At 36.5% G+C, this 12,698-nt stretch overlaps 1 protein-coding gene across 4 annotated transcripts in view; it reads right to left on the reverse strand.

Annotated features, from left to right (window-relative positions):
* SLC12A2 (solute carrier family 12 member 2) overlaps positions 1-12,698 on the reverse strand; it is a 110,697-nt gene that overhangs the window by 29,549 nt on the left and 68,450 nt on the right. For all 4 annotated transcript variants that reach the window (XR_004056264.1, XM_030926856.1, XM_010359872.2 and 1 more), the window contains exons 16-17: positions 7,909-8,020; positions 4,266-4,406 (exon numbers count right to left, since the gene is read on the reverse strand). Coding sequence is in view for 3 of the 4 variants with exons in the window: in XM_030926856.1 (XP_030782716.1) it covers positions 4,266-4,406; positions 7,909-8,020 (253 nt within the window). In the remaining variant the exon portion in view is untranslated. The remainder of the gene's footprint in view (positions 1-4,265; positions 4,407-7,908; positions 8,021-12,698) is intronic.

The following is a 12,698-nucleotide window of genomic DNA, read 5'->3' on the forward strand; positions in this document are numbered from 1 at the left end:
TTCAATACTGAAAGCACCTTTGACTTGAAGAGGCAGATAAAAATATTCATTTTAGTTTTTTAAAACTATCTTAACCACACAGCATATTTTTAATTGGGGGTGGGGAAGGAAGTGGGGAGTAAAAGAAAACCAAGAATATCTTTAGGTTGACAGCTTTTTAAAGAACTAAGCCATAAGATAACCAGTACCTTCTTAATGGTACAAAATACTGTCAGGTCACTCACAGAAATTTGTTACAATCCTGTAATAATTAAAAGGTTTTATTTTTATAAAGTTAACAATAATATCTTGCTGTACTCTGTGTACTTATATTTTCAATTTTGTTATTGTAATAACTTTCCCTTGAATGACTGAAACTTCATATGTATCACTCTCATCCCTAAATCCTTTGCAAATTCCAATCAAAGTAGCTATTCAGTCAGAGGTAATGTTTTCAGTGTCCAGATAACAATATGTTTATCAATGGAGTAATTTACTACTGAAAATATGTCTTCTCCAGAACACACTTCTTTACTATGTGATAGGAAAGGAGTTCTTCATGGATTACATAATTGAAACTTATGTAGCAAAATGCAGTCAGTTGAAGCTTATTACACTAGTTTCAAACATTCCCACTGTGTTATTTCTTCAAATCTTTAGCAATGTTTCCTGTGCATCTTAAGTCAAAATTTGCTGACCAAAAAAAAATGTATTTAGTTTTGCTATTTAAATATGAAGGTTTAAAACTGAGTTGATAATCAGGTGGCTATTGCGTTACAAAAAATTTAAAGGGACAAGGAAATTACAAACATACAAAACAAGCAAATTAGCAGTGCTAATGTCCTTTGCTTAAAGAGGTCTTTAAGCTATTTAGTGATAACATTGTCTCTTCTTTAAAATAGTGAAGTCTTAGGCTGGGCATGGATGCTCCCGTCTATAATCCAAGCACTGTGAGAGGCTGAGGCAGGAGGATTGCTCAAGCTCAGAGTTCAAGACCAGGCTGAGCAACATGGTGAAACCTTATCTCTACAAAAACTACAAAAACCAGTCAGGCATGGTAGTGCATGCCTATGGTCCCAGCTACTCAGGAGGCTGAGGTGGAAGGATCACTTGAGCCCAGGAGGTCGAGGCTGCAGTCAGCTACAGCTACTGCACTCCAGCCTGGGAGACAGAGTGAGACTCTGTCTCAAAAAAAAAAAATAAATAAAAGTTTTGTTGTGGAAGCTGGATACTTACATGCAGGTTTAATGATAAATAGATGCTTAAGATTATAATTAGTAACTAGAAAGATGAGGGGACAGAGAAAAATTGAGGGTAAGTCCAGTAAAACAAATAACATCTAAAAACAGCAGCTCTACAACTATACTAAAAGTCACTGTACAAACAAATTAATGTAAAAAATTCTTTTGACCAAGGTAATAAACAACTAAAAGACATTTGACACTTTGTGTAACAGGTTTCCCGACGGTAGAAAGGAAAGAGAAATACTCTCAGTGGCAACTTACACTAACAATTTCAGTTACTAGTTCTACAGAGGCAACCGGCACCTATTCGTAATAACATTTCATACAGTTCCTCAGACAGCTCTGCTAGAAAGTCAGTCTCCTAAGTATCTTTCTCAAAACAATATTCTTCTATTTATCCTAAAACTTTGCCCCACACTGATACAGTTGTCATGGCCCACTGCAGTAAATATATTAGGCGGATGAGAGTAATTTGGAGGATGAATTCTAGCTCCTGCCAAATTTACAAAAGAATCATTTATACCACTGAGACTTCCTAGAGCAGTGATTCTTAAAGTATAGTCCCTGAACCAAATTAGCAGTATCACCTCAAATTCTCTTGGAAGTGCAAACGCTGGGCCCTCACCCCAGATCTGATTCATTCTGGGGTGGGGTCTAACGATCTGTGTTTTAACAAGTCTACTAGATGATTCTGACGCATGCTGAAGTTTAACAACCACTGCTCTAAAGAAAAATTTTCATGTATTTCCTTCCTAAAATGTATTGCTTCTATAAATTGGTTATCAGAATGTTCCTATACATTATATGAAGGAAACAAGATTTACCTACTAGAAATAACCATATGACCCAGTGTAGCATTCTACCTATTTCAATATTTCACATACAAAAAGGAATCAAGTATAAAGTAATAAACACTCATATATCTACCACCCCATTAAGAAACATCAGAAACACAGTAAAGCCTCCAATGTTCTTCACGTTCTCTTTGCATTTTTACTATGTATTCTATCATTTAGGAATTCATACATATAAAATTTACTACTTTTTAAAATATTTAAATCTTCATATTGTTCCTATACTTTTTAAAACTTGCTATTTTTTTTCCTAAGCACTGTTCCTGAGGTGTATCCATGTTGATAGCTCCCCTTCACCACTGCATAGAATTCTACCATACATCTGTACTGTTTTCATTTCTGTGACTGATGGTTGTTACTTCCAATTCTTTTTCACTATTACAAACGATGTTGCCATGAAGTTTCTTTTTCTTTTTCTTTGAGATGGGGTCTCGCTCTGTCACCCAGACTGGAATGCGCTGGCGTGATCTCGGCTCACTGCAACCTCTGTCTCGGGGGTTCAAGAGATTCTCTTGCCTCAGCCTCCCAGGTAGCTGAGATTACAGGTGTGTGCCACCACAACTGACTAAGTTTTGTATTTTTAGTAGAGACAGGGTTTCACCATGTTGGCCAGGCTGGTCTTGAACTGCTGACCTCAGGTGATCCACCTGTCTCAGCCTCCCAAAGTGCTGGGATTACAGGAGTGTGCCACTGTGCCCGGCCTGAAGTTTCATATAGCCTTCTTCACATGTGCAAAAGTTCCTGCGAGATGCACACCTAAGAACAGAGCGTCCTAGAATATCCAAACCAAATTTGCAGGACATTTTGCCAGGGTGCTTTCCTATTTTGGACAGCGCTGTTGTCCAATCTACATCACCACAGCAGTTCAAAGATTTCCAGTTGCTCTGTTTCAGGGGTGTCCAATCTTTTGGCTTCTCTGGGCCACACTGGAATAATTGTCTTGGGCCACACACAGAATATACTAACACTAATGATAGCTGATGAGCTTAAAAAAAAAATCCACAAAAATAGCTCATAATGTTTTAAGAAAATTTATGAATTTGGGTTAGGCCACATTCAAAGCCATCCTGGGCCACACGTAGTCTGCGGGTTGGACCAGCTTGCTCTATGCCACTTCTAACACTCTGTATTGGCAAACTTAATTTGGGGTCAGTCTAATGGATATGGAATAAGAGTATATTGTGCTTTTAATTTTTATTACTGTCATTTAGTTTTCCTCTCTGTACATATATTTTGCCTTTTTTTTTGTTACTGACATAGTATTTCTGTCTGTATTCTGGACCATATCTTTTGTTGATTACATGTCAGGATCACTATCTTCCCTTGCTCTCTGCTTCCTTTTCTTATTTTCATGTTTTCTTTAGAATCTCAAAATTTTAAACTACAAAACTACTGAACTCAACTTTTGGTGCCTCACTCTTCCCTAGCTCAAGGTCATAAAATTGTTTTAGAATTTTTTTCTATAAACAAAACAAACTGGCCTTTTAAATTTAGGTGTTTAATCCATCTGGAGATGTGTTTTGTGTGGTTTTCATAAGGATCCAGTCTTTTTTTCACGTAAATAATAAATTATTCTGGCCCATGCTTTCAATAGCACCTCTGTCATGTATGTTAAGTTTCTGGTATTTTGTGCCATTCATCTAACTGTCTATCACTATATTTTGTGCTATTTTTTCTGTTTTGTGCCATTCATCTAACTGTCTATCGCTATATTCAACACCACAATGTCTTAATTACTACAGTTTTTTGACAGGGCTTTCTTTCCTATCAAGCAAGCCTACCCTGTCCGTCCTTCCTGGATTGCCTTGGCTATTCTTAACCCTGTGCTTATCAAGTTCTAAGAAACACACAACAAAAAGGGATCAGAAGACAATACTCTGAGTCTCCCACCTCTGCTTTAACAAAGTAGCTCCACAATTACACAGTTAACACAGAACAACACAATATTTCTACGGTCCCTTTAATTCTGAATTATACAAATCCTAGTAGTTTACTTTCAGTGTCTCATGCTCTACTGATCGAACTAGCCAGGCGACCCAAAGTAGTTTACTTTAATAAAGACACACAAAAAAGATTTATCATCTGTATTAGTATGAAGAACGAAATCTATGAAATCTAGAATTAAAAAGTTTTAAAAAGCTTATACAAATCTAAAATGTAGGCATTTGAAAAGCATTAACAAAGTTACCTGCATCAAATACTGTGCACCTTCTCTCAAGTCATCTGCATGTACTGGAGCGTAAAATGCCTTCATTTTGTTCTTAATAAGCCATCGCTGATATTTGGCTTGATCGATGGACATCTCTTTCATGGCTTGTCTTCGAGGACCCTTTGAATAAAAATATTAATAATATATTTAATTAAAAAGTAATCTACTTCACATTTACATAAACCATTCATCCTGTTATACTGGCTTGAAACAGGTGACTAAATGTAGGGGCGGAAAAAGTATAACAATAGCATTTTATTTTCATGTAGTCTTTTTAATACATAAGATTAGAAAAAAGTAGAGTTGATGGAATAGCTAAGGCAACAAGGACGCCAGTAGAAAGAAGAAAAGAAACACAGACTTAAAAATAAATTAAGTTTCCATTCTAAGTAAATGAAAGAGGTTAGAAGCTATTGAAAATGAAGAGATTATACAGAGTAAAATAACCACCTTTTATTTTTCTACAGAAAGTTTCCCTAGTTTGATTTTCGTTACTCCCAAATGTCTGTGTTATTAATTCTAACTTGAGAATATCACTGAAAATCAAAGTGAGCTATATAATATTAATGCATTTTTCTTCAAAATTCTGTTAAAAGGATGAAATAACAGGAGAAACTAAATGAGCTTTGTTAACTCATAACTCTATTTTGATCCTTGTAAGCAATACACAAAATGTTTTATACACAAATATATAAAACAAAAATCTAAAAATAAGCTTAAGAGAACACACCCTAAATGTAAATAAGTAAAAATATAATTTACCTTTTGTAGTAGGGAAATTGTCTCATTTGTAAACGTCTTATGCTCAAGCCTTGATTTAGCTGATCAGCTCAGAGACAAACTAGAAAACTCCACAAGTCCCAAGTGGGGTCAGTGTCTCCAAGAATCCTTCCACCACCCTAGACACACACACACACACACACACACACACACACACACACGCCCTTTGACTTTGCCATTGTATAAGCAGAACAACCAGCTGGGGATGAGACATGAGGTATACAACACACGCTTCTAGAACCAAAGCAAGATGAAGAACAGAACTTGGGAGAGAAGCTAATCCAACAAATACCCCTATTTCTTATGCAGCACAGGTAAACCATCATCCAGTCTGTTCTTAATAACCACAATGCCAAAAAACTAAAAACTACTTTCAGATTAAAAAAGTTCATCATTTTTAATAGTTCTCTTCTGGCTAAAACAAAAAAGAATTGGTAACTAAGTGTTTGAACTTAGAAATTCAGCATTCATTTTGCTCTTCTTACATACCAGAGATACTACTTCCCCCTGAAGATATTTATCACAATTTGCCTATTTTTTCCAACCCCCATTTTTTTTTTCTGTTAAGTGTATGTTCCCAAGTGTTCTTGGGACTTTAACACACACACACACACACACACACACAAGTTCTGCAATACATGTGCAGAATGTGTAAGTTTGTTACATAGGTATATACATGCCATGGTGGTTTGCTGCACCCATCAACCTGTCATCTACATTAGGTATTTCCCCTAATGCTATCCCTCCCCAAACACCCCCACCTCCTGACAGGTCCTGCTGTATGATGTTCCCCTCCCTGTGTCCATGTGTTCTTATTGTTCAACTCCCATTTATGAGTGAGAACATGCAGTATTTGGTTGTTTGTTCTTGGGTTAGTTTGCTGAAAATGGTTTCCAGCTTCATCCATGTCCCTGGAAAAGGACACGAACTCATCCTTTTTTATGGCTGCACAGTATTCCATGGTGTATATGTGCTACATTTTCTTTATCCAGTTTATTACTAATGGGCATTTGGGTTGGTTCCAAGTCTTTGCTGTTGTCAACAATGCTGCAGTAAACATACATGTGCATGTGTCTTAATAGAAGAATGATTTATAATCCTTTGGGTATATACCCAGTAATGGGACTGCTGGCTCAAATGGTATTTCTGGTTCTAGATCCTCGAGGAATCGCCATGCTGTCTTCCACAATGATTGAACTAATTTGAACTCCCACTAACAGAGTAAAAGCAATCTTATTTCTCCACATCTTCTCCAGCATCTGTTGTTTCCTGACTTTTTAATGACCACCATTCTAACTGGCGTGAGATGGTATCTCATTGTAGTTTTGATTTGCATTTCTCTCTGATGAGATTTTTTTCATATGTTTCTTGGCCACATAAATGTCTTCTTTTGAAAAGTGTCATTCAGATCCTTTGCCCACTTTTTGACGGGGTAGTTTTTTTCTTGTAAATTTGTTTAAGTTCCTTGTCGATTCTGGATATTAGCCCTTTGTCAGTTGGGTAGATTGCAAAAATTTTCTCCCATTCTGTAGGTTGCCTGTTCACTTTGATGATAGTTTCTTTTGCTGTGCAGAAGCTCTTTACTTTAATAATATCCCATTTATCAATTTTGGCTTCTGTTGCCATTCCTTTTGGGGTTTTAGTCATGAAGTCTTTACCCATGCCTTTGTCCTGAATGTTACTGACTAGGTTTTCTTCTAGGGTTTTTATGGTTTTAGGTCTTACGTTTAAGTCTTTAATCCATCTTAATTTTTGTATAAGGTATAAGGAAGGGGCCCAGTTTCAAACATATTAATGAGAAAAATAACAGTGAATTTTGACTCCATAAGTATCAAAAAGCCAAACCACTCTATAAGGACAACACAGTTTGTTAAAATCTACTCATAATGAATAAGAAAAACAATGAGAGCTCAAAATTCAGTATCTGTTCCAAAATGCTACTTCGAGACCATTTAAGGGCAAAAATATTTTGAAAAAAACAGCTACCTGAAAAAAAAAAAAAAAAAAAAAAAACAGGTTTGCTTGTCAAATTATTTCCAATCTAGAAAGCCCTATAAATTACAAATTATATATAGCATAAAAATATTTTAGTATAAAAAAATTACTTCACACCTGTCAGAATGGCAATTATTAAGTCAAAAAAAACAAAAACAACAACAACAACAAAAAAACACAGATGCTGGTGAGGTTGCAGAGAAAAGAAAACACTTATACACTGTTGGTGGGAATGTAAATTATACTTCAGCCACTGTGGAAAACAGTATGGCTTTCTCAAAGAGCTCAAAGCAGAACTATCATTTGACTCAGCAATCCCATTATTGGGCATATCTCCAAAGGAACATAAATTGTTTTACCATAAAGACACATTCATGTACATGTTCATCGCAGCACCATTCACAATAGCAAACACATGGAATCACCCTAAATGCCCATCTGGATAAAGAAAATGTGGTACATATATACCATGGAATATTATGCAGCCATAAAAAAGAATGAGACCACTTCCTTTCCAGAAACATGGCTGCAGCTAGAAGCTATAATCCTAAGTAAACTAACACAGGAACACAAAACAAAATACCCCATGTTCACTCTTATAAGTGGGAGTTAAACATTAAGTACATAAAGATACAAAGGAGGGAAAAAGAGACACTGGGGGCTACTGGATGGGAGGAGGGTGAGGAACAAAAAATTATCTACAGGGTGCTATGCTTATTACCTGGGTGACAAAACAATCTGCATACCAAACCCCTGTGTTTAACTGTATAACAAACCTGCACATGTATCCCTGAACCCAAAATAAAACTTTAAAAAACTTGAAAAAGAAAACAAAATTGATACTTACCATATGTACATGGCCACAGATCATCAAACCAACATTTTTTGTGAAATCATGAACAAGATGAAGTAAAGCTGGACGTGAGTTTGGAGCACCTGTCATAACAAGACACTGTGGCCTAATTTAAGATGAAAAGACAAATTTAGATAAATTTGTGTTTCTGGCAACAAGAACATGATTTTAAGTTGTTTCTCTAAGAAACTTTCTGTATTCAACTGTCCTTAAAACGCAGGCCACAGGATCCTCAAAAATAGTATTTTTAAACTGGACTTCTTGGTACATGAGAAATGCAGAAACAAAATCCTGGAACAAACATCATGCCAAATGTCCCTCTAAAATAACAGGCAATGTTATACATCAAGATTCTGCTAGGTATTACAGAAAGAAATTATCAGGCTAGTTAAAAAAATACGTAACAATTTTTCATTTTCTGAAGGTAACAAATAATCTATTAATAATTCTTTCACAGAGTTTGCGAAACTTCCTGCAAGCACAGTTTTGCCTTCAAATAGGTAACAATTTCTCATTTTCTAAAGGTAATAAATATTCTATTAATAATTCTTTCACAGAGTTTTCAAAACTTCCTGCAAGCACAGCTTTGCCTTCATGTACAAAACAGGTCACTTTCCTTCTCAGCTTGATCACTTCATAATTACTACTACTTCATGGTATCAGCCCTCTCTAATCTAGCTTAACATTAATCACTGTTGTCACGTGAGTAAAATCACCTATGGTGAAAAAAAGACTTCTACTTGAACTAGAAATTTTAATTCTAGCTATCAATAATGAAAGCCAAAACTGAATTCAATTGCCTTTGCAAATGTGAGACAGTGGCATGCCTTTCATATATTTGTAACTCTTGATTTTCACTGACTAGAAATGGAAATCACTGATATTTAATGAAAAAAATATACAGGTCTCCATTTGGTAGGTCCAAACAGGTTGGCAAAAATTCTTTAAGACAAGGATTTATATAATCAAAATAAACTATAACAGAAAGTGAACTGCAGACTACAATTTCTGACTTAAACATTAACTTTTAGAGGAGTCCTTAAAATAAGCATGAAAACCTAAATAACAACTTTTCAAAAAATACCATCTTACTTAGAATTTTAGCAAATGAGCTGGTAAAGCAATTCTGTCTGGGAGAGTTGCTTTGAGGCAATCAAACATGAAATCATGCTCCAGGCTTTCTGAGCTTTAGCAAGTTACATAACTCCTTAGCCAGACAGCATATTTCCTAGTCTTCCTAGAAGCTACATGTGGCCCAATGACTAACTTATAGCCTGTAAGTATGTTCCTATTTCCAGGGCATGTCCTTTAAAAAAGGAAGCTATGCTGCCTCCATACATTCTTCCCCCTTTCCAGAAAGCTAGACTATGGATGCGGTGATGACTCTGACCACATGAACAAAAACAGCTAGGGAATGACAGACTGATAAGGAATGTGGGTCCTGAGTGACCAAAGTACAGCAAATCTGCTTACCTGCCACGAACCATCTCTCTACTTCTGGACAACCATGTGACACCAATGCGTCTCTTGTTTGAACCACTGTATTTTTCAGTCTTTTTGTTACAGTAGTTTAACCCATACCCTAACGAATAGAATCCGTTATTGTGAGAAATGAACTTGTAGCCCCTACCTCCACTAAATAATAAACCACAAAGATATAATTTGCTACAGTTTTATCATACCAAAAATGGTACAGTACAAAGTTTATTAGGGATGATTTTGAGTAACAGCAGCAGAGTGCACATCTGCCTTGATTTTATCTCCTTTCTCAAAGCTCTCCATGACATAGAGATTTTTTTAAAGTCACAAACCACAAAAATATCTAGAGCACAAGTGCATTGAAATATTGAAAGCTAGAAAGCAACTGGAAGAAAAGTAACGGATTTGACCAATCAGGAAAAAATGAAATCTGAAAAGCACATGAGAAAGCTATGAAACTACCTGATTTTACATCTAAAAATCACCAAAATGCCTAGGAGTTAGGAACAGTAGGTCCCTCTGGACATGGCAGAACAGTGTGTTAAAGAAAGTAAAAGTTTACACAAGAAGTAACTAGATGGATCTAAATCATTTCCATCACTGTGATAGGTCACTGTCCCTGTCCCTTCCCAACCCTACTAAGCTGGGGCTTATTTGCTGGAGAGAGCCCCTGGTCTGGGAGTCACCAGCAACAGCTGGGGGCAGAAGTAAGCTACTTTTAATAGGAGAGTTTAAAGAACATGTGTATACTGAACCCTGAAACCTTTAAGCTCCTTTCTCCACTTGGCTCCCAGAACGCTCTACCTACAAGCAGAAGATTAAAAGAATCTTTTCTGGAAAATCTAATCAGATCAAAAAGAAAGCCTTTCTTTCCAGCAAAGCCACATTAATCCACATTAAGGATTTCAACTGACAAGCTCCACTCACCAATGCTGAACTTCCCTGGCCAAGTATTAGAGATACTTCATTTCAGACAAGGCTAAATCCCAAAAATTAAAGAAACAGTAAACAGTAAGAAACTACAAGGTGAAGACAACAAAAATCGTTCAGCAAGTTTGGTGAAGGTTAAGATGGTGATGAATATAGTTAAGTAAGAAGAAAAATTATTACTTTTGGGGAAACAAAAAAGCTATGTAGCAAAGAAAAAACAGTAATTTAATTTACTACATGGCTCAGCTGTTACAGCAGGTTTAAAAGTCTTAAAAATAGAAATATCAAATATGATTGATATAATCAAAATCATGATATAAAACATACTGGGAGGATGGGGTATAAAGGTAAGGATGCATGCATGTGGTAGGCATATACAGATGAAAGACATCAGTCGATAGTACCCAAAATTAAAAATCAAAAAGTACAGCAGTTCCCCCCTTATCTGCAGCTTTGTTTTCCATTGTTTCAGAATATAGAACATTCCATAAATACACAATTCTTAAGTTTTAAATTATACATCATTCTGAGTAGTGTGGTGAAATTTCTCAACATCCGGCTCCATCTGGCCTGGGACATAAATTCTCCCTTTATCCAGCGTCTCCATGCTACAGATACTACCTGCCCAATATCTGTACTGGTTATCAGATCAACTGTTGCATATCGCAGTGCCTGTGTTCAGGCAACTCTTATTTTACTTCATGATGCCCTCAAAGCACAAGAGTAGTGATGCTGGCAATTTGAATATGCCAAGAAAAACTGTAAAATGCCTCCTTTAAGTGAAAAGGTGAAAGTTCTTAGTAAGGAAAGAAAAAAAATCATATGCAGAGGTTACTAAAATCTACAGAAAGAAAATCAATCTTCTAACTGCGAAATTATAAGGAAGGAAAAAGAAATTCATGCTAGTTTTGCTTCTGTACTTCAAACTGTAAGAGTTGCAGCTGTAATGTGCAATAAGGGCTTAGTTAAGATGGAAAAGGCACTAACTTTGTGGATAGGAGACATGAACAACAACCACAAAAAGGTGTTCTGACCCATGACAATGAAGTTGAGTACTCTCTGCAGTTCCAGCTATCCACTGAGGGTCCCGGAACATAACCCCTGTGGGTAACGGGACTACTGTGCAGCAACACAAGCATGATATTTATGAAGTAAATAATATAGTTGTGAGACAAAGAGGGATATGAGCAGCAGGCAACTAATGATTTTCATGACAAACCTTGCAGACTAGCTTTTCCTCTTTACACAATATTCATGTATAATTCTCGTAAAAATTAAAAAGCCAAATTGGGCTATTTTTTTTTTTTTTAGACAGGGTCTCGCTATTGCCCAGGCTAGCATGTAGTGGTGCAATCATGGCTTACTATAGCCTAGACACTTCTAGACTCAAGCGATCCTCCAGCCTCAGTCTCCCGACCACAGGTATGCACCATCATACTTGGCTATTTTTAAAATTTTTGGTAAAGACAAGATCTCACTATGTTGCCTAGCCTGGTCTGAAACTGCTGGTCTCCAACTCCTAAGCTCAAGTGATCCTTCTGCCTCAGGCTCCCCAAGTGATGGGACTGCAGGCATGAGCCACCATGCCCAAAAATAATTTTTTTTTAATGTTGCCTTTACTACAATGAGCCAAAGCAACAGGTTTTTTTGTTTGTTTGTTTTTTAAATTAATGGCAAATAAACATAGACTCTTGGTCATACTCTCAGTTCCAGGATACAACTTTTTACATAAAAAGAATAATTTCTATTTTCTGTTATCTTTGACATCACTATCCAAAATATGCTGAAGTGAAAAGTTTTCCTCCCAGGGCTCTCATTCCTTCTTCTCCATTTCTGTCTACACTAAAGCTGAAGACATGCGTGTGGTCTCTGAGAACTTTTTATTCTAGCAAAAAGGAAGAGGAGAATTCGAAAAAGTAACAAAAAAATAAACAATTACTTTGACTGGGAAGGAGACTGGGTAGAGCAATTCTTTTGACACTTATCTATGTTTCAGCGTTTCTTTAAATATAGGAAAGATTTGTGTTTATCATGCAGAAGCCAATAAGGAGGGATTACTCATGACTAAAGAAAGTTTATACTGAGGGTTAATAAACTATTAGAAAGATAATATATTCTTTTTTTGTTTTTTTTTGAGACGGAGTCTCACTCTGTCGCCCAGGCTGGAGTGCAGTGGCATGATCTTGGCTCACTGCAACTTCTGCCTCCTGGGTTCAAGCCATACTCTTGCCTCAGCCTCCCAAGTAGCTGGGACTACAGGCATGCGCCACCATGCCTGGTTAATTTTTGTATTTTTAGTAGAGACAGGGTTTCACCATGTTGGCCAGGCTAGTCTCGAACTCTTGACCTCAAGTGATCCCCCAGCCTCAGTCTCC

This window comes from Rhinopithecus roxellana, chromosome 3 (assembly GCF_007565055.1).
Source record: "Rhinopithecus roxellana isolate Shanxi Qingling chromosome 3, ASM756505v1, whole genome shotgun sequence".
NCBI lineage: Eukaryota > Metazoa > Chordata > Mammalia > Primates > Cercopithecidae > Rhinopithecus > Rhinopithecus roxellana.